The 26,453-nt window shown below is 41.5% G+C and overlaps 2 protein-coding genes across 3 annotated transcripts in view; one reads left to right on the forward strand and one right to left on the reverse strand.

Moving 5' to 3' along the window:
- The first annotated feature begins 225 nt into the window (after positions 1-225).
- On the forward strand, positions 226-16,129 carry LOC137374512 (sodium/potassium-transporting ATPase subunit beta-1-like). Its single transcript, XM_068040706.1, has 6 exons — positions 226-736; positions 2,273-2,401; positions 3,388-3,543; positions 10,709-10,893; positions 12,064-12,147; positions 15,024-16,129. Exons 1-6 carry the CDS (start codon positions 643-645, stop codon positions 15,285-15,287), a joined length of 912 nt encoding a protein of 303 aa, XP_067896807.1. The 5' UTR covers positions 226-642; the 3' UTR covers positions 15,288-16,129.
- nme7 (NME/NM23 family member 7) overlaps positions 15,996-26,453 on the reverse strand; it is a 321,021-nt gene continuing 310,563 nt past the window's right edge. For both annotated transcript variants that reach the window (XM_068040700.1, XM_068040699.1), the window contains one exon: positions 15,996-16,222. In XM_068040700.1, coding sequence (XP_067896801.1) covers positions 16,190-16,222 — 33 coding nt within the window. In that variant the 3' untranslated portion in view covers positions 15,996-16,189. The remainder of the gene's footprint in view (positions 16,223-26,453) is intronic.

Genomic DNA, 26,453 nt, shown 5'->3' on the forward strand with positions numbered 1-26,453 from the left:
CGTCTCTCAAGTTTAAATGCGAAACATGTACCTCGCTCTCGCCCTCCCTCCCACAACTCTTAGTGTGAAGAGAATGCAGTCAATCAGCATTTTGCTCAAGTGTCACTCAGTACTGCAGTCGGAGCCGCTTCTCCAGCTCGCTCCCCGGTGGGCGTGGTCTGCGCTTTTACGTCACAGAGTGTGCCTGCTCCCTATTGGCTAGCGCTTGGCCTCCCACTGGGAATAACTCATGAACGAGGCGAGGTGGAGCGGCAGCCGATAAAATCCAGGGCCAGTGAGTCCTCTACCTTCCGCGGAACTCCTCACACCTGGCATTCCCACTCCGCTCCCTTTACCACCCCCACCCCCTTCCTCCTGTCTGCCGTCACCCGTGGTGAAGGAACAGGGAAATATATTTAAATTAAATAAAAAACAAAAAAAAATAACCTTGCCCACTCTACAACTCTCGATCTCCTTCGGCGGGAGCGACGCCTCGAGTGTGAGCGACTTCCAACCGTCGTGTTTTTTTTAAAGAGTAACGGCTGCCGGGAGGGCGCGCGCCGCCGCGAGGACCTGCTGCTACGAACAGGGAGGCCCACTTTCAAGCCAAAACTGAAACTCTTTCCGACTCTTCAACAACTCTCACTTCATCCTCAACACAACATGGCAAAGGACAAGGAGGGAGAAGGAAACTGGAAGAAATTCCTCTGGGATTCCGAAAAAAAACAGTTTCTAGGCAGGACCGGGAGCAGTTGGTGTAAGTAGCCTTGTGTCTTTTTCTTCTCAGCAGTCGGCCTTTTCTCTCCACCCTCACCCCCATCCTCTCACTTTTGATCTCGGTTAATGGACCGCACTGGGACACTAGATGTTGTGGAATTGTTGCGACAGCATTGTGTGGAAATCTTTTTTGAAAAAGTGTGAGGGCGATTTGGAACGTTTTATATCTTAGACAAAAGATTGATTGTAAAATGGTGCGCGCTTTTGACTGCCAGAAGCGGTAAATGACACCGGCTTCCGCCTTCATGTAATGTGCGTGACTCTGTGTCGGCGTATTTTTTAAATCAATAAAAGTCAGTGTGAAGGACGTTGCTTTCAGTGCTTTCAGGACATTCAGTTTGTGCTGTATTTATAGGTGTGTGTGTGTGTGTGTGATCTATATGTTTTATGTTTTAATGATTGGTGATCTTGGTGTGTAGCTTTTGAGCAGAGACATGTGATCCGCGGGGAGAGAGGGAAAGTGGGTGGGGGAGCAAGAAGTTTCAGCTCTCAATTTCCGCAGTCCAAGGTTATTCAAGGTGGTGCGCTTTGCAGCACGCCGAACCGCTCAACATTGCACCCCGCTTATGTCATTTGGTACATAAGAAAACCTGAAGTTTTTTTTTTAAACCAAGCCTAATAATACTGGGATCCCGGGAATTCCCTTACGGTGGGAGACTTTGGAATAAAACAGATCAGATTGGGGGAGGTGAAAAGTGATATAAATGAAGGACAGGAGGAAAATGGTCCGAGTTTTTGTCTCTTAGCAACCGATGATCTTGTGTGTCCAGACAGCCCATGGTCCTGTATATGTGGACACAAAATCGTTTCACATTCACGTACGTAGTTCCATCCCTTGTCAGGAATCCTGATATCCAGGTTCATGAACATGTTAGAATTGGTATCCTAGATTTTTAACACTTGGCCAGCGTGCATGATTTTGGGAGCTTTTGTTACAAGCAAACAAATCGTGCCGTGGGCGTGGAGCCACCAGGTTTAAAAAAAAACTCGTCTGACACTTATAAAAGCCCGATACCAAAAGATTTTAACATTTTTTTCCACCTTCACTGCACCAATAAACATTACGCAATCCCATCACGAATATGCAAGTTCATTACCAATACATTACTGGCCCAGTCGCTTTCCGTCTGGGTGAGCACCCCTTCTCGTCATCGGATGGAAATTTTCCGAAGGACCTTGCATCGCTGTCAACTGAGCCTCGCTGCTCAAAAAACAAGCTACATGATTTGAAAACTGGAGGACATCATATCAGCATAGGCCATCGCTTTCACACCCCTCACCCTACTGTGAGTCATAATCTTTCCCATCCACTCGTTTCTACTCATAACTGTTCAAATCGCAACACGTTCAGATCGCACTCACAGTAATTGTGAACCAGTCTGCTGACAGTCGAACAAATATCACGATTCAGACACTGATGGGCAGAATCGGAATCGTTTCTGTTGCGTTTAACCACTCGGGGTTGTTCACCTAAAAACCTAGTAATGTCTAGTTATCTGTATTCTTCCTCCTGTAGTCAAGATATTCTTGTTCTACTTGATCTTTTATGGGTGCCTCGCTGGGATCTTCATCGGAACCATTCAAGTACTGCTGCTCACCATCAGTGAATTCGAACCGAAATACCAGGACAGAGTTGCACCTCCAGGTATATCGGTTTTCCATTTTTAAAAGTACACAAGGCTGTGGAGGAGGACAGGGCTGTACGTTGGGAACTGCTGAGGAAATGTAATTTGCCTTTCATGGCATAAATTACTTCACCGTGCTTAAGTGTTTCCCGATTTGTTGTATACTGTTGCCGAAAGTGGCGCAATGGAAAAGCCTGCATGCCACAGTACCACTGTATGCTCGGAGGCAACTGTGAAGGTCAATCATCAGTATGCACACACTCCAACCTCCCACACATTGTTCCACTGGAATCTGAATTTTGTAAATGTTAAGACTTAATAGCACAGACTTTACTTAAATAATGCAAAAAGCTACGAAAAGGGTCTTTGCATTTATCAAGTTTTCGTCTTTGTATCGACAAAGTAAACTGTCATGTCACGATTTTGTATACGGTGATCAGTGTCAGATCACAAGTCGGGCTCTACTTGCAAATTATAATCATCATGGCCACAAATTACTCATATGCACTACAATATCGGCTTGCATGCTACATTAAGCCCATTAGAAAAAACTGTCCTCTTTCCTGAAGCACAGAGGTACAATTGTCCTCTGGTGTATTATGCAAGTAACAAATTATTTACGTGCAACCCTTTGGTAACTAGTCCAATCCTCATGTCCGCATGCATTCATTTCCAGTGAAGGTCACTGGATAGAAAATAGGAGGTAGCTGTCGGATTTATTTTATTAAAAACCTTTCCTAATGCAGGAACACTAAAGCCAGTTTGCAGCACCACTATTCCTAATCTGTAATGAATGTAATGTTGATAATATTGATGGATATCTTCTTAATATTGATGGATCTTTTGTATGATAATCACAATTATTCCAGTTTAGCAATTGCATTGCAAATTTCAGTAACATACAAATACATTGATTTACTGAATAGAGTAACTACATCTTAATGTGCTAAAATTTAAATCACTGTAAATAAATTATATTAAATTTCAACTTTCTTTCCACTTTCAGGACTATCACATGTACCATATTCAGTAAAAACAGAAATTTCCTTTAGTATTTCAAACCCAAAGTCCTACGAAAGCTTTGTGAATACTATGAACAATTTGTTGAACTTTTACAATGCATCAAGTCAGGATGGCAACACTCCTTTTGAGGACTGTACTGGTAAGTTTAGGTAAACTGTTCTTGCTCTGGTAAGCACATGCTCCACATATTAAAGAAATGGGCTGTGAGCTAGCTATATTAGACAGAAAATAGACCTATCTGGTTATTAATTTCAGGAAGTTGTAGCATGAAGTCAAGTCCTAAATACTTGCTCTCGGGGTGATTTCATTTGCAAATAAATACTTAAAAAAAAAAATTTCCTGACAACCTTACTGGTATGGCTCTTGCAGTTGTCGAAGAAAGATCTTTGGCAAAAATATACTGTTGGTAGTTAAATTGCTTCTCAATGTATTAAAAAAAATGAACCAATAACTAGTCTATTAATGACAAAATGCAACGTTTCGTTAATTTATAGTTTGCATCTAGTTTTTTGACAATACACAAGGAAGTGAAATGAACACTAATTGTTTTTGAAAAGAATTACCGATTGAATGGCTTTCTGGGTGGGTGATTCGGTTATAAATGAAAGGGGTCACAGAACTTCCTGGTAAGGAGATTGTTCGTCAAATAACAGCTCAAATAATAACTGCAAAGTTTTACCTTCGTTATTATACTTGTTAAGCAAATGAAAAGTGATATTCTTAATACCAGAATTCTATAAACAAGCAAATAAAATATTTGTATTTGAACTGCAGGCATGTCAGCCATTTTGTGATAGTAAGATCCTGCGAATGGTAATGACATGAATAGCCAGTTAAATCTGTGGTGTTGGTTAACAGCTTGATCTTGATTAGGATAAGTGGAGAAAAGTGGATACTTCTTAAAAAAAAAATAATTTTGTCCGATTTATTAATAGTCACATGGACAAATGAGGATTAATTAAGGAAAGCCGACATGGATTTGTTAAGGGAAAATAGTGTTTAACTAACTTGTTGGAATTTATTTTAAGGGGTAACTGAGAGGGTTGATGAGGGCAATGCTGTTGATGTAGTGTACATGGACCTCCAAAAGGCATTTGATACAGTGCCACACAACAGACTTAGAAAAGTTATAGCTCATGAAATAAAAGGGACAGTAGCAACATGGATATGAAATTGGTTGAGTGACGGGAAACAGAGTAGTGGTTAATGGATGTTTTTCGGCTGGAGGAAGGTTTGTGGTGGAATTTTCCAGGGGTCAGTGTTGGGACCCTTGCTCTTCATGATATATATTAATGACCTAGACCTTGGTCATAGGGCATAATTTCAAAATTGGAAGCATTGTGAACTGTGAGGAGGATAATATAGAACTTCAAAAGGACATGGATAAGCTGGTGGAATGGGCAGACAAGTGGCAGTTGAAGTTCAATGCAGAGAAATATGTAGTGCTTCATTTTGCTAGGAAGAACATGGAGAGACAATATAAAACAAAGGGTACAACTCTAAAGGGGTTGCAGGAACAGAGGGACCTGGGTGTGTATGTGTACAAGTCACTGAAGGTGGCAGGACAGGTTGAGAGAGCAGTCAGTAAAGCATACAGTATCCTAGGCTTTATTAATAGGTGCATAGAGTACAGGAGCAAGGAGGTTATGTTGAACTTGTATAAGACAATAGTTCAGCCTCAGCTGGAGAATTGCGTCCACTTCTGGGCGCCACATTTAAGGAAAGATGTGAAGGCATTGGAGAGTGCAGAAAAGATTCACGAGAATGGTTCCAGGGACAAGGAACTTCATTTACGAAGATAGATTGAAGAAGTTGGGACTGTTTTTCCTTGAAGAGAAGACTGAGAGGAAATTTGATAGAGGTATTCGAAGTCATGAGGGATTTGGACAGAGTAGTTGGGAATAAACTGTTCCCACTTGTGAAAGGATCAAGAACATGAGAGCATAGATTTAAGGTAATTAGCAAAAGAAGCAATGGTAACATGAGGAAAAACTTCTACACACAGCGAGTGATCAGGATCTGGAATGCACTGCCAGAGAGTGTGGTGGAAGTAGGTTCAGCCGAGGCATTCAGAAGGAAATGATATAATTACCTGAAAAGGAAGAATGTACAGGGTTATGGGGAGAAGGCAGGGGAATGGCACTCTGAATTGCTCACTCGGAAAACTGGTGCAGACATGATGGGCCAAATGGTCTTCTGTGCTGTAATGATCCTGTGATTCTGTGACTCTTTGGGATTGTGTAATGGGTTTATTTGAATGTTTGGCTGAATTGTCGTAATAAATCGTAGATGCGCCCTAATTTTTCATTTTTTTTTCTTGTGGGAGCACAGCAACCCCAAGATTGCAGTACTACCTTAGTGCAATGCCCTAGATTGCACTAGTAGCCCAGAAATGGCTAATAATTTAAGAGAATGGTTTATTAAATTCGAAAGAATGGTCAATTACTCAGAGGACAACAACTGATTCAAGTTGAGAGTTGATGAAATATAAGCCTCTAAGCCACTAATCTGCTCCTTCATTTATTCTCAGGCAACTTTAAGGATGTAGTTTGAGAATCATCCACATGGTGTCACTCCATCAGTTTTATTCAGTTTTGTAAGATCTAATCACATACTGCAAAAAGCTGTGCCTACTAACCTATTCACATTTGCTTTCCTATTGCCAAAATTACTATTCTCTGGCAGCAGTACCTTGCCACAGACTTGATAGCAAAAATATTTTCTATTTCAAAATTGGCCAATCCCATTTGTTAGCCAAATAATTTGAGATGTTTAATAGTCTAGTACATTCCTTTTGGATGTTCACGTTTTGTATGCATCTTGTTGAGGCATCCCCTTAAGAATGGAAAGACTTTGCCAGATGTACATCCGCTCATATTTGTGTTTTAGAATTGAGTAGTCCATTTAATAAAAAATAATTAATTCACCCAGTGACTATTCTGTGCAAACGAATGTTGATCAAATGGGCTTAATTTATGTTGAACAATAGGAAGAAAGCATCCAGCTGTACCACCATCTTTTTTCATTTTCCTACCCCACCTTGTACATTTTGGCTATAGAAAGCAGGTGTTGATGAGGCTCCATTGACATGTGGTGTCATCATGTATATGGAAGTTTTTTTGGACAAGGGTGCAATGTCCTTTTGGACATGTTAGTCATGATGGTTACATTTTGCACTTATGGTTCCAAACAGACTTTTAATTTCAGTCAGTATCATTGCACTGACTAACCTGCAGAGGCTACAATTAAAGATATTGGACAAGGGCTCAGATTTAATGATTTGGAGGATTGTTGGAAATGCTGTTTTGTGTGTTTGAATTTTCTAGTTGCTTGGACAAGATCAACTTTGTGAAATTTGTTGCAATAGGATTGTCTTGCAATTAGTCAGCCTAGGCACAGTGGTATCCCTCTTACCTCACAAGATCTCGGGTTTAAGCCCTACTCCAGCGATTTTAAACACAGTGGCCTGGATTTTGCTATTTAGGAATATCTGAGACTATCAGTGCTCACCGTTATTAAAGAGTAAATCAACAGCAAATTCCAGCAACCGCACTTGTGCAGTTATAGCAGAAATCAGGAGGTTGCCCCACTCCCCCAGATACTTCGCTATACTGGTTTCTCACCCCAGGACTCACTATTGAAGTACTTGAAATGCGTGATGTTGCTGTACTTACCAACTAAACTTACCAGAAAATGTTGAAGCTTGTTCGTTCTAATGTAAGTAGATTTTTATGATAAGTCTTAATTCCAGCCAAGGAACCTCCCTGGCACAGCAAATTAATTTTATAAGTGTGGAGTCCCATTCCTTCAGATTTTAATTAATATTCGAGATTGAAAAAAAAAATTGTCTCTTTATCTCCCATTCATATCTATTTTGCTTTCTGTACATGATTTGCCATTGAATATTCCAATTTACTGCCTGGTTTAGACCCCGCACTGTTCTTTTAAGAATTCAGTCTGATTGGCTAAGGTGATGTGTAGCTGCTTGACCTGTTCACACAAGTTGAAAATCTCCTGTGGAGGGATCTGTGCTGAAATGGATTTCTAATTACTGCAAGTTCCAGTGCAAAAGCCCATAGGAAGTCTCTGGGCAGGTATAAGTGTAGTGAACAACTGGTGCCGTTATTTGGTGCTGACAGCAAAACCCAGGCCAAATGCTTCAGTGCAGTCTGGGTGGAAAGCTGCACTGTTGGAGGAGCTGTCTTTTGGATGAAATGTTAACTCAGATCTTCACAGGAGGACCTAAAAAAAATAAAAATCTCATGGCACTATTCAAATGAGAAGGAGAGTTCTCCCTATGTCCTGGCCAACATTTATCCCTCACCAAATACCACAAAAAAGTATAATTGGTCAATTATCTCATTGCTATTTGTGTCGAGATTGGCTGCTCTGGTTCCCTGAATTACAGGAGTGACTACACTTCTTCAGACATAATTAATTGGCTGTGAAGTGTTTTGTGATGTACTGAGATCCTGGAATGGTTACTGTGCAGAAAGAGGTCATTTGGCCAGTTGTATCCCTGCCAGCGCTCTCTCAGGGCAACTAGTCCCACACCCTGCCCTTTCAACATAACCCAGCAATTTCTTTCTGTTCAAGTGTTTGGTCGGTTACCTTTTTTGAAAGCCACAATTGGATCTGTCTCCCTGCGTTTTTTAAAAAATTCTTTCTAGAGTCGCCATTGCTTCTTTTGCCAATAGCCTGAAATCACTGTCCTCTGGTTCACAACCCTTTTGCCAATGGGAACAGTTTCCCTATCTATTTTGTCTAGACCCCTCATGACTTTGAACACCTTATCAAATCTCCTCTAAGGAAACAGCCCCAGCTTCTCTAATCTATCCATGTAACTGGGGTCTCCCATCCCTGGAATTATTCTAGTAAACCTTTTCTGCACCCTCTTTAAAGTGTTCATGTCCTTCCTAAAGTGTCGTACCCAGAATTGGACACAATACTCCAGTTGAGGCTGAACCAGTTTAATAAAGGTTCATCATAGCTTCCTTGCTTTTGTACTCTATGCCTCTATTTATAAAGCCCAGCATCCCATATGCCTTTTTAACCAATTTCTCAACCTGCCCTGCCACCGTCAGGCATTTTTGTTTCTTCCTGCACCCACTTTAGAATTGTACCCTTTATTTTATATAGCCTCTGTTCGTTCTCCCTACCAAAATGTATCACTTCTCTGCATTAAATGTTTATTCTTTCATGAGATGTGGGTGTCACTGGCAAGTCCAGCATTTGTTGCCCATCCCTAATTTGCCTTGACAATTGAGTGGCTTGCTAGGCCATTTCAGAGGGCACTTCAGAGTCAACCACATTGCTGTGGGGTCTGGAGTCATATGTAGGCAAATTTCCTTCCCTAAAGGACATTAGTGAACCAGATGGGTTTTTAGGACAATTTATAGTTTTCATGGCACCGTTACTGAGACCAGCTTTCAATTCCAGATTTTTTTCTTTCTTTCTTGAATTTAAATTCCACAAGCATTAACTGAGGCCTTGGGATTACTAGTTCAGTGACATTACACTACACTACCGTCTACCATATGTCCACCCATTCCCCCAGTCTGTCTATGTCCTCTTGAGGTCCATTACTATGCTGCTCACAATACTTTCAAGTTTTGTGTTGTCTGCAGATTTTGAAATTGTGACCTGTACACCCAAATCTAGGTCTTTCAAATAGGTTAAGAAAAGCACTGGTCCGAGTACTGACTCCTGGTCATGAGGGATTATCATATAAATGCAAGTTCTATTCTTTTCTTTTCCTGTCTCGCAAAGTTGGGTAATAAAGCAGTTTTGAAATTTGACTTCAGATTTAGATGCCCTTTGGCCTTTTTAACCAATTTCTCAACCTGCCCTGCCCTGCCACCTTCAGGGATCACCTTTCTTGAGGTGTGGTATCCAGAACTGTTCACAGTACCCCACGTATGGTCTAATCAGGGTTTTGTAGAGCTGAAGCATGACCTTTTACCCCTTTGCATTTTAGTCCTCTAGATATTCCGATAACCCTTTTGATTATTTTCTGTATGTGTTGATATTTTAATGATCTATGTACCAGATCCCTAAGTCTCTTTGGACTTTCACTATTTCTAGATTTTCACCATTTAGAAAGTACCCTATTCTTTAGGTCCAAAGTGGATGACCTCATTTGCCTACATTGAAATCCATTTGCAAGTTTTTCCCACTTAACCTATCTATATCCTTTTGTAGCCTCTTTACATCCTCTTTACAATTTACTTTCCTACTTATCTTTGTGCCATCGGCAAATTTAGCAACCATCCCTTCATCCAAGTCATTTATATAAATTATAAAAAGTGGAGGTCACAGCACTGATCCCTGTGGTACACCACTCGTTACATCTTGCCAACCAGAAAATGACTCATTTGGCCTGTAGCTTCCTGCTTTCTGTCTCCCTTCCTTTTTGAATAAAGGAGTTACATCCGCTGTTTTCCAATCTAATGGAAATTTTGGAAAATTAAAACCAACGCATCAACTATCTCTAGCCACTTCTTTTAAGACCCTAGGATGAAGTCCATCAAGACCGGGGACTTAGCCCGCAGTTCCAACAATTTGCTCAGTACTACTTCCCTGGTGATTGTAATTTTCTTGAGTTCCTCCCTCCCTTTCATTTCCTGATTTACAGCTATTTGAGATGTTACTTGTATCTTCCTATGAAGACAGATGCAAAATACTTGTTCAATTCATTTGCCATCTCCTTATTTTCCATTATTAATTCCCCAGACTCACTTTCTATAGGACCAGTGCTCATTTTGTTAATTTTTCTTTTTAAAATATCTATAAGAAATTCTTACTATCTGTTTTTATATTGCTAGCCAGCTTTCTCTCGTATTCTAATTGTTCTCTCCTTACTAATCTTTGTGATTCTTTACTTTTTTATATTCTGTCCAATTTTCTGACCTTCCACCCATCTTTGTGCAATTAAATGCTTTTTCTTTAAGTTTGATACTATCTTTAACTTTTAGTTAACCACGGATGGTGGGTCCTCCCCTTGGAATTTACTCTGTCTCCTGCTATTCACCAATTTCTTAATCAGGTCAATAACGCCTTCAGTTCCATGAGTCTCTTATGAGGGACTTTATCAAAGGCCTTCTGGAAGTCCATATAAATAGCATCTATAGATATGCCCCTGTCCACTACTTTAGTGATACAGAAGATGGCATATCTCCACCTGAAGTGAAATATTATCCAAGCTTGCTTCAGTTGTCTCTACTTCAATTAGCAATGTTTTGGTTTCTTGAATTTTTCTTTGCTATAAAGTACTGTTAATAATTTTAATTTAAAATCTACTTTAGAGAATCCTATGACCTACATACCTAGAGGTGGTCTAGATCTGTCTGGTGGACAGAAGAGAGCGTGCAGATTTTACCGTAGGTGGCTGAAGAATTGCTCTGGACTGGATGATCCCTCTTATGGCTATGCAAATGGTAAACCCTGCATTGTTACAAAGCTCAACAGGATCATGAACTTCTATCCTAAGGTGAGGTTCCTTCAACTTAAAATGATCCTTTTAGAGCTTGCATGTGTAATGAAATAACCTAACTAAAGAAGTGAAACACTGAAAGCTTATTAAATATTTTGGGTAGAACGTAAAATTGACTTTGATTTTAAGGATTTGCAAGAACCAAGCACTGGAGCAATCTAAGTTAGAATAGAGTTATGTACAGACATTCCATGTTTGTGATAACCAGTAAATCATGGGTATGCATTCTGATTTCAAAGTATTTTTGCTTAGCAGTATTGACGAGCTGAGTATTTTAGTCACAATACAATAAACCTAAGATTGTTGCAATTCAGGTTCTACTCTGGCTCTTCATTATCGAAGATTGTTTTTATTATTGCGGATATGTTGGGGCAGATCTTGCTGGAATGGGGCATCTTGTGGCAAACATTGTTAGAATTTTTCCTGCATTCCTCGGCTCAGAATTCTTTACTGGAACTTACTGGAAGTTTCAGTAAATGGTGCAACGAGGGCGCCTGGGCCTTTTGACTGTTAGTGCAGTCATTCACTATCTCCTTAACCAATGAGATTTGAGAATTGGGAAAGAAACGGGAAAAGGCAGAGAAGGTGAATTAGGTACAGAAAGAAAATTTAAAGGAACAAAAGATTGGATTGAGAGAAAAACACAGGTAAAAGATTTTATTAAACATTTGACTTATTAAAATATTGATAATTTACTTACATGCAGGATTGCAGTTGAAAAGTTTAAATTCTCTTTTTGGGCCAGAGATGATGTTTGGCATTACATTAACAATTATCATGTCATTAAGAAGGTACTTGTTCTGGTGAGGTTCAGCCCTAACTTTCTGCAGGGAGTTTAATGGGCAATTAGTGTGCAAATACAGCAAGTTCTAAAGAATAACTGGAAGCTACGGTTGCAATGCTGTTTGTGCAAAGCAAACGTGGCATAAATTGACCAAGTTCTGGAGATTTGCATTTATCCGTGCCTCTTAATCCCCTGAACATGCTGGCCAATTTGCTCATTAATAACTGCATCATTAGCACACCATTTTTCCAGCAAGATTCAGCCATTCTATCGTTTTATAGAAGTGTATTTATTGTAGTACAGACTTTTAACAGTAACATAGTTGTGTAATTTGAGTTAATTTTAAGTGGATGTGACTGGTTGCTGAATATCTTTTCTTTCAGCCTCCAAAGAATACCACTGACCTTCCTGAAGAGTTGCAAGCAAATTATAATCAACATGTTCTTCCTGTTCATTGTACAGCAAAGGTAAGAGATGTTCGGTTTCGAGGCAGGATAGTTCCGAAGAAGGGTCACTGACCCGAAACGTTAACTCTGCTTCTCTTTCCACAGATGCTGCCAGACCTGCTGAGTGAATCCAGCATTTCTTGTTTTTGTGTTAGAGAATAATAGTTGCCTGTTCTCTTTCCACTTTATCTATAGGGAAGGTGAGCTTCTCTGGATGCTTATTATGCATTCAATCATATTGTATCATTGTCTGCAGTGTTTCAATTGATTCTTTTTGGAGTAGGGGCTGTTGATTAGGTGGCCATTCGTGGACCACAGCGTGCCATGCATCACAAGTTGATGTGTTTTTAGTGGTTGAGTGAAAAATTACACAAGGAGCACTTTTTGCTCCTGTTTGAACAATGCATTGGGATCCCTCAGTACTTGGACAAGCAGTTGAGATCATTGCTAAAACGACTCCTCTGAAGGACCGCACACTGACAGTGTTGCATTTAATGTTGAATGAAGTGTCATCCTCATGTAGATGCTCGTGCAGGACTCTAACCAACAATCTTTTGACCAAAGGGGAGTGTGCCACCAATTAGGACGAACTGATGCCGTCTGTCTGTCAAATTGGTAACATTGTTGTGAGCTTGCTAGAATAGATTTTTTTGTTTTTTAACAATCCCTATTCGACAAAGGCAATTAACTTCCTTTGGAGATTGTGCACCAGCATTCCTTTATCCTTCCCTCATAGTGTCAAATCCAAAAAAGTATTGGATGCAGCTCTTAAAATCTGCTGCAGTGTCAGAGTTCAAAGAATTATTTGACTTCAGTTTTGAGTAGTTCACATCTCTGGGAACTATACTTTCATTTGCCCCTGAAGTGTTTCTGCGACATGAGTCCCTGTATGAAATCTTGTCATTTGTATGTTTGCCATAACTTGGATAGCAGCATTATAAACAACTGCACATGCATGTTTGAAGGTCATGATTTTCCATTTTTATTTCTGGCTACTGGATTACTGCTTTCTATTTATCCTCTCTTCATCCCCTGCCCCCACCCCACCAAACCCTTCCATTTGGTTAGATTGTGTTTTCACAAGCCAGCAATATAAAGCAAAACTGTTCTCTTGTAAGGTGCCTTTATTACATAATCTGTTTGTAGCCAGAAAAACCTGGTACAAATTGGTTCTCTTGCTTCTCAATGGGCAGTGGAATTTTATTTTGTTTATCTGTAGCAGTTTATTCAAGTTGGGAATACTTAAAAGGAATGCCATAAAGTAAATGCAATGAACAGTCAGGACAAAGCAGATTGCTCAGTGTACTAGCTGACAGTCAGCTGTTCTAATCTCTTATTTTGACGGGTTTGCTTGTTTTTAAATTACTCTTGATCTTTTTCAACAAGTAACAGTTATTTCTTTTGCAAAAATGTTCTATATTTTAAAAAAAATCAATACCATTAACTAGTTTCCTAGTCCCTTATCATTTTACAATGGGACCACAAAAGGTTCAAGTTTGAGAAATGGGTTGGGCAAAAGATGGGGTGTGAAAAGTCGTGCACCCATACACTTAAAAGTGCTTTATTGACTAATTGTCCATCTGCCTTGGAAATTGGGCTAAGGATTTCTCTAGTATACTGTCCCCTTTTCCCCTTGCCCTGTCTCTCCCCCCCCCCCCCCCCCCCCCCAACCATTGGTGGTATGTGTAAATGTTTGTCAAGTTTAATGTACACACCAAGACCATAAAGAATTTAGGTGATATTTTTATGGCTGGATGTTAAGAAGTTTGAGATTGTGTTTCTCCTTTTTCCAAGAATGGATATTGCGTTCTTTAGGAAACCTGTGGATTGATTGTGACTCTTTAATTTTTAGGGCTACAATTTAGTTTCGGGCACAAACTGGCCTCAAAGCATGACTGATCATTTCACTGGAATCTGCTTGTGAATGCCAGTATGTTGTCTAATCTTGTCTTGGCAAAAATGCTTTAGTTCTCAGTCTATCCATTGGCACTGGAGGACAGTTGTAGCATTGATTGTTGCAGAATGGCTTGAATTTACCCTTTGTTGTTCAAACATTACTCAAAATTCATGCCAGACTTATTTGAATGATGTAAATCTCTCTGGCAGTGCTTTCTGCTTTTTGGCAATTGACTTAATTGCTTGGTGTCAACATGGACTTCAGAGCAATACAGTGGTTGACCATGTAGTTGTGATGTTTGGCATCTTCAGATTACTCCCTTCTTTAAAAGGGCAACTGTTGGCTAACTTATACCAGATGCTGGCCTGATAAATGACTGACATGTCCAAGTGGCTGATGGACATCGTGCTGAGAAATGAGTGACTGCTAAGACGATGTGAAAGATCCCACAAGCTGAGTTCCAAGTCTGAACTCAAAAGGATTAATGTGTCTAATGATTTTTCTTATTTGCAAGTTGTCATAAATTTGAAGCCTACCATTGCTTATAACTGAGTTCCGGATTGTTAAACTAAACTAACTGCAAAAGAAAGGAGAACCTAAGCAGAGAGCCTTTAAAGCACTAATTCAAGTCTTTTGGAACAACAGCATTGCTGTGACTATAGAATGCAAAATAGCACATTGAGGATCATCGGGAGATGAAGTGCAGTCAGTAAGTTTCAAGGACTTGCAATTAACAAATGATTCTAAATCACTTTTGCCAGTGACTGAAGTCTATTTTGAAATGTCATGGTTGAAAAGTTTTTCCTAGGTTAGTGCCAACAAGTATGTATCTATGATGAGTATGCTTTTAAAAAAATAAAATAAAAGGCATGCAGAGTATATCTAAGGCCTTGATAACCAGTCCACTGAGGAGTGAAGACTGCATTGCATCACTTAGCGAATACTAGGTCAGTAGGTGTGGATGACATTTGTAATTTTTCTTGTTTTTTGGTTTGTTTAGAAAGAAGAAGACAGAGATAAAATTGGATCTGTGGAATACTTTGGCATGGGAGGATACCCTGGCTTTCCTTTGCAGTACTACCCATACTATGGAAAGCCTCTGCAGAAAGATTACCTGCAGCCCTTGCTTGCTATTCAGTTCACCAACATCTCTCAAAATGTGGAGGTGCGCATAGAGTGTAGAGTGTACGGTGAAAATATTAAATATAGTGAAAAGGACCGCTCTCAGGGACGTTTCGATGTAAAAATTGAGGTCAAAAGCTGATAACTGCATAATAGAACTTGCCCCTTATTTCAAATTAGTCTTGAACAAACTATCATACATATGGGACCTACACTTAATCTATATGCTTTACACTAGCTTTCTGCATTTACTTAGGTATGTAAAATAAAAGCAATAGTAGTACATATTTATTCTACTGTAAATGATACTACTTGAGCCATGGGTTTGCCCATTACTGTAAATTATAATTCCACTAATGTGTAGCAATCAGTGTTTCTGTCCCTTAGGTATTGCTGCCTTGTGCCTCGTATGGGTTTGAGTGTACAGTACTGTAGTGCATTCACTGGTCCTTCAAGCCATGTTGCAGTTTTTAAGCAAGCTTTGCTTTCCAAGTTGTAAATACTCTGAAAATTGCCATGGTACATGATTTTGTTTTTGTTATGCCCATGTGTATGAACATGCTGCATTATGAAGTTTTTTGTGTTGGGGGAGGGAGGAGAAAATGCATTTTCTTTTGGCAATGTTAAGTGTAGGGTGATGGGTTTTATTATACTTCCTTTAGATCTGTTTAACCTTCAATCGGAGTCTGGCTATCAAGCTATTGTGATTAGTTATTAAAGTTGTTTGCTGGAGCCATCACATAGTGATGTCTTTATGAATGTTTTAACCATTTTCATGGAAGATTTTATATTTATGCAGTTGTAAAATTTTTCTGCAAAGTGTAATGTATAAAAGATACCAAAGTCACTGGTAAAATCAATCTTTATTTGAAGTAAACCAATGCAGTAGGATGGTGTTCATGGTGTAAAATGCAATGTAACATCTGTAAACTTGTTGGGAGAACAATACTCCACTTGATCAGAAAAATAAAACTCATGAACCTACTGCCTTGAGACTTATTTCTTGAAATGAAGAACTTTCACTGATCAGTCCATGTTTGTTTTTCAACTGTCCAAGATCTTGAAAAAATACTGCACCTAAAATAAATAGCACAAACTTTAGCCAAATTATGTACAGTGAATACTTATGAAGTCTACCAATTAAAGTATTTACATGAGTCATTACAGCACAGAAGGCTGCCTATTAAGTCCACACTGGCTCTATTCCTGTAGCCCTGCAAGTTTTTCCCTCAAGTGTGCATCCAATTTCCTTTTGAAGTCAATCATCTCCATTTCCTCCACCCTCGTAAGCAGTGTGTTCAAGGTCATTACACCACCTTGCATGAAAAAGTTATTTAGAAACAGAAAATAGGAGTAGGAGTCGGCCCTTCGAGCCTGCTCCGCCATTCATTATGATCATGGCTGATCATCCAACTCGGTAGCATGTTCCAGCTTTCGCCCTATACCCTTTGATCCCTTTAGACCCATAGAGCTATATGTAACTCCTTGAAAGCATACAATGTTTTGGCCTCAACTGCTTTCTGTGGTGGTGAATTCCACAGGCTCACCACTCTGAGTGAAGACATTTTTCCTCATCTCAGTCCTTAGATTATGACCCCTGGTTCTGGACTCCACCACCAATCTGGGCAGTAAATTCCAGACACCTGCCACCCTCTGGGTGAAAAAGTTTTTCTTCATGTCCCCTCTAATCCTTCTACCAATCACCTTAAATCTGTGCCCCCTGGTAATTGACCTCTCAGCTAGAGGAAACCGGTCCTTCTAGTTTGGCCTAATCAGAGCTTTATGCAGGTTCAGGATAACTTCCCTCCTTTTTGTACTCAATACTTTTATTTATGAAGCCCATGATTCCACATGCTTTGCTAACTACTCTCCATATGTCCTGCCACCTTTAAAGATCTGCGCACATGAGCGCCCAGGTTCCTGTTCCTGTACACTCTTTAGAACTGCCATTATGTCTATTTTGCGCCTCTATTCCTTCTGCTAAAATGCAACACCTTGCACTTCTCTGTATTAAACGCCATCTGCCAATTCTGTTAGCCTATGTCCTGTTGTAGTCAATTAGTTTCATTCTCTGTCAGCCATACCTCCAAGTTTGGTGGTATTAGCAAATTTTGAAATTTTATTTTATTCCAATATCCAAATCACTTTCAGTGGTCCTAGCACTTTAACACTGTACTATCCTCCAGTCTGAAAAATAATCATTTACCATGACTTGCTGTTTCTATCCTAAACCCATTTTTTAAAAATTCAAGTTGATCAGCGGTAGCGGTGATAGTGCGAGCCAGGGGGCAGCCGGGAAGGTAAGTTTCACTATAAAGTACTTACCTCGCGATTCGGTGAACACGGGGACTGCTGGGTAAGTGAACTTATATATTCGGGCAGTGGCTAAACCCAAAACATGACACGTGTAGTGTCTCCCACCCATCCTCCTCTAACCAAAAAACAGGACTCTTGTGTGGAGGGTTTGGTAAGGTTTTCCTTTATTTTTAAAAAAATCTCTGTTGTCAATTTAGAGCAGAGGGGATGGAAGCTAGGGCAGTTGCATGCTCCTCTTGCAGAATGTGGGAGGTAAGGGTCACCACTTGTGTCCCTGCTGACTTCACCTGTGAGAAGTGCACCCAACTCCAGCTCCTCACAGACCGCGTTGGGGAGCTGGAGCTGGATGAACTTTGGATCATTCAGGAGGCTGAGGGGGTGATAGAGAGCAGTTATAGGGAAGTAGTGATACCTAAGTTGCAGGATAAAGGTAGCTGGGTGACTGTCAGGGGAGGGAAAGGGAATAGGCGCACAGTGCAGGGATCCCCTGTGGCCGTTCCCCTCAATAATAATTATACCATTTTGGATACAGTTGGTGGGGGGGGGACTTCCAGGGGAAAGCCACAGTGGCCAGGTCTCTGGCACTGAGCCTGGCTCTGTGGCTCAGAAGGGAAGGGGGGTGAATTGGAGAGCGATAGTGATAGGAGATTCAATGGTTAGAGGAACAGACAGGAGATTCTGTGGTCGCGAACGAGACTCCCGGATAGTATGTTGCCTCCCAGGTGCCGGGGTCAGGGATGTCTCTGATCGAGTCCACAGGATTCTTAAGGGGGAGGGGGAGCAGCCAGAAGTCATGGTACACATCAGTACCAATGACATAGCTAGGAAAAGGGATGAGGACCTGAAAAGCGAATATAGGGAGTTAGGTTGGAGGCTAAAAGGCAGGACTATCAGAATAGTAATCTCAGGATTGATACCGGTGCCACGTGCTAGTGAGGCTAGAAACAGAGAGCGAGTGCAGCTGAACACGTGGCTACAGAGCTGGTGTAGGAGGGAGGGCTTCAGATATGTGGATCATTGGGATACCTTCTGGGGAAGGTGGGACCTGTACAAGAAGGACGGTTGTATCTGAACTGGAGGGGCACCAATATCCTGGGCGGGAGGTTTGCTAGAGCTCTTCGGGAGGGTTTAAACTAGTTTGGCAGGGGGATGGGAACCTGAGCTACGGATCAGTGGATGGGGTAGCTGTTGAACAGGAAGATACAGAGTGTCTGTGAGGAAGGTTAGACTGTTGACAGGGCAAAGTTGCAGCCAGTATGATGGGTTGAAGTGTGTCTATTTTAACGCAAGAAGTGTCAGGAATAAGGGTGATGAACTTAGAGCATGGATCAGTACTTGGAGCTACGATGTTGTGGCCATTACGGAGACTTGGATATCACAGGGGCAGGAATGGATATTGGATGTTTCAAAAGGAATAGGGAGGGAGGTAAAAGAGGTGGGGGAGTGGCATTGCTAATCAGGGATAGTATCATTGCTGCAGAAAGGGAGGTCGTCGAGGAGGGTTTGTCTACTGAGTCATTATGGGTGGAAGTCAGAAACAGGAAAGGAGCAGTCACTTTATTGGGAGTTTTCTATAGGCCCTCCAATAGCAACAGAGACACGGAGAAACAAATTGGGAGGCAGATTTTGGAAAGGTGCAGAAGTAACAGGGTTGTTGTCATGGGTGACTTCAACTTCCCTAATATTGATTGGAACCTCCTTAGTGCAAATAGTTTGGATGGAGCAGATTTTGTCAGGTGTGTCCAGGAAGGTTTCCTGACTCAGTATGTAGATAGGCCGACTAGAGGGGAGGCTATGTTGGATTTGGTGCTTGGCAACGAACTAGGCCAGGTGGCAGATCTCTCGGTGGGAGAGCATTTCGGTGATAGTGATCACAACTCCCTGACCTTTACTATAGTCATGGAGAGGGATAGGAGCAGACGGGATGGGAAAATATTTAATTGGGGGAGGGGGAATTACAATGCTATTAGGCAGGAACTGGGGAGCTTAAATTGGGAACAGATGTTCTCGGGGAAATGCACGACAGAAATGTGGAGGTTGATTAGGGAGCACTTGCTGCGACTGCTGGATAGGTTTGTCCAAATGAGGCAAGGAAGGGATGGTAGGGTGAAGGAACCTTGGATGACAAGAGATGTGGAACAGCTAGTCAAGAGGAAGAAGGAAGCTTACTTAAGGTTGAGGAAGCAAGGATCAGACAGGGCTCTAGAGGGTTACAAGGTAGCCAGGAAGGAACTGAAGAATGGACTTAGGAGAGCTAGAAGGGGACATGAAAAAGTCTTGGCGGGTAGGATTAAGGAAAATCCCAAGGCGTTCTACACTTATGTGAGGAACAAGAGGATGGCCAGAGTGAGGGTAGGGCCGATCAGGGATAGTGGAGGGAACTTGTGCCTGGAGTCGGAGGAGGTAGGGGAGGTCCTAAATGAATACTTTGCTTCAGTATTCACTAGTGAGAGGGACCTGGTCGTTAGTGAGGACAGCATGAAACAGGCTGATATGCTCGAACAGGTTGATAAGAGGGAGGATGTGCTGGAAATTTTGAAAGACATGAGGACAGATAAGTCCCCGGGGCCAGACGCGATATACCCAAGGATATTGTGGGAAGCGAGGGAAGAGATTGCCGCGCCTTTGGCGATGATCTTTGCGTCCTCACTGTGACTGGAGTAGTACCAGATGATTGGAGGGTGGCAAATGTTATTCCCTTGTTAAAGAAAGGGATTAGGGATAACCCTGGGAATTATAGACCAGTCAGTCTTACGTCGGTAGTGGGAAAATTATTGGAGAGGATTCTGAGAGACAGGATTTATGATCATTTGGAAAAGCATAGTTTGATTAGAGACAGTCAGCATAGCTTTGTGAGGGGCAGGTCATGCCTCACAAGCCTTACTGAATTCTTTGAGGATGTGACAAAACACATTGATGAAGGAAGAGCAGTGGATGTGGTGTATATGGATTTTAGCAAGGCGTTTGATAAGGTTCCCCATGGTAGGCTCATTCAGAAAGTAAGGAGGCTTGGGATACAGGGAAATTTGGCTGTCTGGATTCAGAATTGGCTGGCCCATAGAAGACAGAGGGTGGTAGTAGATGGAAAGTATTCAGCCTGGAGCTCGGTGACCAGTGGTGTTCCGCAGGGATCTGTTCTGGGACCTCTGCTCTTTGTGATTTTTATAAATGACTTGGATGAGGAAGTGGAAGGCTGGGTTAGCAAGTTTGCCGATGACACTAAGGTTGCTGGAGTTGTGGATAGTGTGGAAAGCTGTTGTAGGTTGCAATGGGACATTGACAGGATGCAGAGCTGGGCTGAGAAGTGGCAGATGGAGTTCAACCTGGAAAAGTGTGAAGTGATTCATTTTGGAAGGTCGAATTTGAATGCAGAATACAGGCTTAAAGACAGGATTCTTGATTGTGTGGAGGAACAGAGGGATCTTGGGGTCCATGTCCATAGATCGCTCAAAGTTGCCACCCAAGTTGATAGGGTTGTTAAGAAGGCGTATGGTGTGTTGGCTTTCATTAACGGGGATTGAGTTTAAGAGCCACGAGGTTATGCTGCAGCTCTATAAAGCCCTGGTTCGACCACACTTGGAATATTGTGTTCAGTTCTGGTCGCCCCATTATAGGAAGGATGTGGATGCTTTAGGGAGGGTGCAGAGGAGATTTACCAGGATGCTGCCTGGACTGGAGGGCATATCTTATAAGGAAAGGTTGAGGGAGCTAGGGCTTTTCTCATTGGAGCGAAGAAGGATGAGAGGTGACTTAATAGAGGGGTACAAGATGAAGAGAGGCATAGATAGTGGATAGCCAGAGACTTTTTCCCAGGGCGGAAAGGGCTATCACCAGGGGGCATAATTTTAAGGTGATTGGAGGAAGGTGTAGGGGAGATGTCAGAGGTAGGTTCTTTACACAGAGAGTGGTGGGTGTGTGGAATGCGCTGCTAGCGGTGGTAGTAGAAGCAGATACATTAGGGACATTTAAGCGACTCTTGGATAGGTACATGGATGATAGTAGAATGAAGGGTATGTAGGTAGTTTGATCTTAGAGTAGGTTAAAGGTTCGGCACAACATTGTGGGCCGAAGGGCCTGTACTGTGCTGTTCTATGTTCTGACACTGGCCCTCCTATTCCATGAGCCTCAATTTTGCTAACCAGCGTCTTATGTGGTACTTTGTCAAAACTCTCTTAAAATCCATATAGACAACCATCTAATTCTTTCCTTTTGTCACCTCCTCTGTTCAAAACAATTAGTCAAGGAGAGCCATGTAAAAGACTGATCATGCTTCATCAACTCAAACCTCTCCAAGTGCCTGTTTTTCTTTCTCCCCATTGTTTTCTAAAACCTTAGCCACCACTGCTGTTAAAGTGACTGGCTTATAGGTACTAGGAATGTTCTTGGACTCTGTCTTGAATAAGAGTGTCACATTGGCCCCTCCCCTGTATCAAGGGAAGATTATGGTAAGCCCTTCTGCTATCTCCACTCCCACTTCCTTTAGCAAGCTGGGATGCAACCTATCTGGACCAGGCAACTTATTCCTTCTAAGCTGAGCCAGTCTTTCCAGTACATCCTTCCCATGAATTTTCACCCCATCCATCACTTCTACCAATATTGTCAGCATCCTCTTAGTAAACACCATTACAAAGTACTCAAATATTCTAGCCTTATCCTGCACCTCAAAGCATATGACTCTCTCAGTTCCTAAAGGCCAATCCCACCCTCTTCCTCCTATGCTTACAATTTACATGCTGGTATCAGCTATTTAATTTCTACAGTATTGAGTCAGTGAACTAGTTCTGCCCTTTCACAAGCATTACAACGGATCCTCTTATATGTTTATGAATTAACTAAAATTTTGCCTCCCCTCCTAGCTACCCAGCAAATCTAAAACTGACTGGCCAGTTTTTCGTTGGGTGGGTCATAAATTTCTGGCCCCTGTTGCTTTGCAATACATTTTTTTTTAAAATTGCTTGCTTTTTACAGGAACCAAAACCATTGCTGGTTTATGAAGTAATGAAACTTTACAACCCACTGGAAACTTAGCAACTGAGAAGGTTGTGCAAACAGCCCACACCCACTTTCCACGTTGAGATCTGTATGCCAACTGGATTTGTGCAAAGTACTTTGCACTTCATTGATATGGATTTAACTGCCACACCTTACTAAGCATATATTGCTGCTAAGACTTTGTAATTGGTCTTTCTGCTTGCTGGAAGGAAAAAGAAAACCTATCCCTCACTTTTATACTAACTTGGCATCTTGGATTATTACATTAATATTGTTAATTGAAATTTTAGCCAAAAGAAACATGTCTGCAAAAGACTACACTACCACTGCAGTGGTCAGTGTCAAACCCACTTGGAAAACAAACACATTCAAATCTCAATTAAATTCACATACTTTCATAATCCTAAATTAAGCCAGCCAACTGTCTGCAATAGCTATTTAGGTTCTTTTATGAAAATTAATTGTGCTGAATTATAAATACAAACAGAAACCGAACTTGGGAATGTTTTGTATTGTAATCCTTTAAGACAGTCCTTAAAACCTACTACTTTGACAAAGCTTTTGATTATCTGCCCTAATACCTCATGTGGCTCGGTATTATATCTTGTTTTACAATGCTCCTGTGAAGTACCTAGTTATGTTAAAGGCACTATATAAATATAGATTGTTGTAGTAACCTGAAATTCTTGTGTGAATAGCTTTGCTTAACAGGACAGGTAATTGTTACAAGTAACATGTATTATCTTTAAACTTGCCCCTAGATTTTCAATTTTAAGTGGTAGTTTTCAAGACCACTTAAGCATTGAAAATTCAAGCTAAGATTTGCTGCTATTTAGAGTTCTACTTTCCTTTTGATCAATGTAAACTGGAGTTAAAGAGCTAGTTTGATTTCATGAGGCCAGAAATTGGTGGAGCGGGGCATCTGTGTGCCCCATTAGTTTGATTTTCTTCCTTACCCTTCAGCTCAATTTTTGCACTGCAAATTTCTGGAACTGATAGGTCAACTGGAGACCAAAGGTCTTACCTCCTTAACCTAACAGGAGAGCTAATAGAAGTATTCACAATTGAGTGGTTGTGATGGAACAAGTAGGGAGAAACTGTGGGTTGGCAACCAGAGGTCATAGATTTAAAATAACTGGCAAAAACAAAACTAGAGAGAAAATTAGAATTTGATGATCTGGAATGCATTGACTGATAGGCTGGCAGAATCAGATCCCATAGGAGCTTTCAAAAGTATTTTAAGAGATCTAATTTGCAGGGTTATGGGGAAATAGCTGGGGTGTGGGACTATATTGGACTGCTCATTCAAAGCCAGCACAGACTCCATGGGTCAAATTACCACCTCCTGTCTTGTCAGATTGAACGATTATAAATCAAAATGGATTTGTCACCAGACTCAGTGTGCAGAAACAGCATGGATTTGTTAAAGGCAAACAAAACTGGGACTGTATTTTCTAGCGTTCCAAAGAATGAGAGGTGATCTCATTGAAACTTACAAAATTCTTACAGGTCGTGACAGGGTGGATATAGATAGGATGTTTCCCTTGGCTGGTGAGTCTGGACTCAGGGCACATAATCTCAGAATAAGGGGCAGGCCATTTAAGACTGAGATGAGGAGGAATTTCTTCACTCAGAAGGTGGTAAATCTTTGGGATTCTCTACCCCAGAGGTCTGCGGAAGTTCAATCATTGAGCACGTTCAAGACAGAAATCGATAGATATCTGGATACCAATGACATCAAAGGATATGGGGATAGTGCAGGAAAGTGGTGTTGAGGTAGATGATCAGGGACGATCTAATTGAATGGTGGAGCAGGATCGATGGGCTGAATGGCCTACTCCTGCTCCTAACCAGTGTGGTTGAAGGATAAAGAAAAACAGGAATGACAAGGAAATGGGTGAATAAAAGTCAAGAACATGAGATAGGAGCAGGCGTAGACCATATGACCCATCGAGCCTGCTCCGCCATTCAAAACGATCATGCCTGAACTTAGACTTCAACTCTACTTCCCCACCCGCTCGCCATACCTCTTGATTCCCAGAGACCAAAAATCTCACTATCCCAACCTTAAATGTATTCAACGATGGAGCATCCACAACCCTCTGGGGTAGAGAATTCCAAAGATTCACAACCTTTTTCCCAACTAATTTCTCCTCATCTCAGGACTAAATTATCAGCTGCTTATCCTGAGACTGTGTCCCCGTGTTTTAGATTCCACCACCAGCAGAAATAATCTCTGTGTCTACCCTATCCAGCCTCTTCAGAATCTTATATGTTTCAATGAGATCACATGTCATTCTTCTAAACTGCAGAGAATAGTGGCCCAATTTACTTAGTCTCTCATCATAGGACAACCCCCTCGTCCCAGGGACCAATCCAGTGAACCTTCGCTGCACTGCTTCCAATGCTAGTATATTCTTTCTTAAATGTGGAGACCAAAACTGCATACAGTATTCCAGATGTGGTCTCACCAAAACCCTGTACAATTGTAGCAATACTTCCTTATTCCTGTACTCCAATCCCCTTGCAGTAGAGGCCAACATGCCATTTACCTTCCTAATTGCTTGTTGTACCTACATGTTAACTTTCTGTGTTCCTTGTACAAGCACACTCAAGTCTCTTTGAACATTAACACTTACACGTTTTCCACCTTTTAAAAAAATATTCAGTTTTTCTATTCTTGCAACCAAAGTACACAACTTAACACGTCCCTTCCTGTTGCCCACTCACTTAACCTGTTTATATCTCTTTGCAGGCTCTCTGTGTCTTCCCCCACTGCTTACCTTTATTTACCTCAATTTAGGTCCAGAAAGAAATGGAGAAAAAGACTACATTCATACAGTGTCTTTCATGACTTCATTGTTCCGAAGTGCTTTCTAGCGAATAAAGTACTTTTGAAGTGTGGTCTCTTGTAATGCAGGAAATGCAGTAGTCAATTGGTACACAGCAATAATAATGACCAGATCTGGGTTTAGGTGTTGGTTGAGGGATAAATATTGGCCAGGCGATCTCCCCTGCACGTCTTTAATAGTGCCATGGGATCCTGTACGTTCACCTGAGAGGGCAGATGGAGCCACGGTTTAATGTTTCATCTGAAAGACAGAAGCTCTGAATTGCAACACTCCCTCAGTATTGCAGTGGAGTTTTTTTTAATTATTTGTTCATGGGATGTGGGCATCGCTGGCTAGGCCAGTATTTACTGCCCATCCCTAACTGCCCTTGAGAAGGTGGTGGTGAGCTGCCTTCTTGAATCACCGCAGTCCTGGTCAGTCTAGATTTTCTAACCAGAACCCACAACCATCTGTGAATGCTACCACTGTGCCATAGCTAATGAAAAGAGAAAGACAGATTGGATTAAGAAGAAAGAGAAAGGAAAATATGATTTTTTTTTTACAAAATAATTTTAAATACCTAAGAACAATGTACTATCTGCAGTAATGAGGCTCTACCGTTTCAGTTGTTCCCTTTCTGGGACAGAGAGGCTGGCCGGAATTTTCCCAGCCCTGTGGAAGCACTGCCTTTGAAAGAGGGCATGGAAATTCTGAACGAAGCCTATCTGGTCAGCTCCCCGAGGTGTTCCTGCCTCCATGCACTTTTCCCAGAAGCGGGCTCCCTGTGACAACAGCTACACACCAGCAGCAGCAGGGTGCCAGTTAAAGCCATTGAGGGACCAATTAACTAGCTTTTTATAGTGCAATGGCAGTTTGCCAGAGGCGAACAGGACTTCTGCTACATCTGCATCTTGTCACCTCACAGGTAACAACACAGCGGGAGGTCGGAGCACCATTAGCTGAGTTTGCAGACTCACGGATAGAGGACAGGTCTTATGCAGCACATTTGCAGACAAATGCAGTCATTTGGACACGTTGCCCCTGTGGACTGATCCTTGCGATGGTTCTGCCTGCTATTTATAGGATGCTGATTCCACCATTAGGTGAGCAACTTCATCTTGTGGTACCCTCTCACTCTCCATCTGCCTGAGCAGTGCTCACCTCTCTCA

The sequence above is a fragment of the Heterodontus francisci genome, chromosome 10, assembly GCF_036365525.1.
Source record: "Heterodontus francisci isolate sHetFra1 chromosome 10, sHetFra1.hap1, whole genome shotgun sequence".
Classification (NCBI taxonomy): domain Eukaryota; kingdom Metazoa; phylum Chordata; class Chondrichthyes; order Heterodontiformes; family Heterodontidae; genus Heterodontus; species Heterodontus francisci.

Excerpts from the sequence above, each read along its gene's own strand:
- LOC137374512 (XM_068040706.1), top strand. The coding sequence starts at position 643 with ATGGCAAAGGACAAGGAGGGAGAAGGAAACTGGAAGAAATTCCTCTGG. Across the intron at positions 2,402-3,387 it reads GGACAGAGTTGCACCTCCAG|GACTATCACATGTACCATAT; the intron begins GTATATCGGTTT and ends TTCCACTTTCAG. Across the intron at positions 3,544-10,708 it reads TCCTTTTGAGGACTGTACTG|AGAATCCTATGACCTACATA; the intron begins GTAAGTTTAGGT and ends AATCTACTTTAG.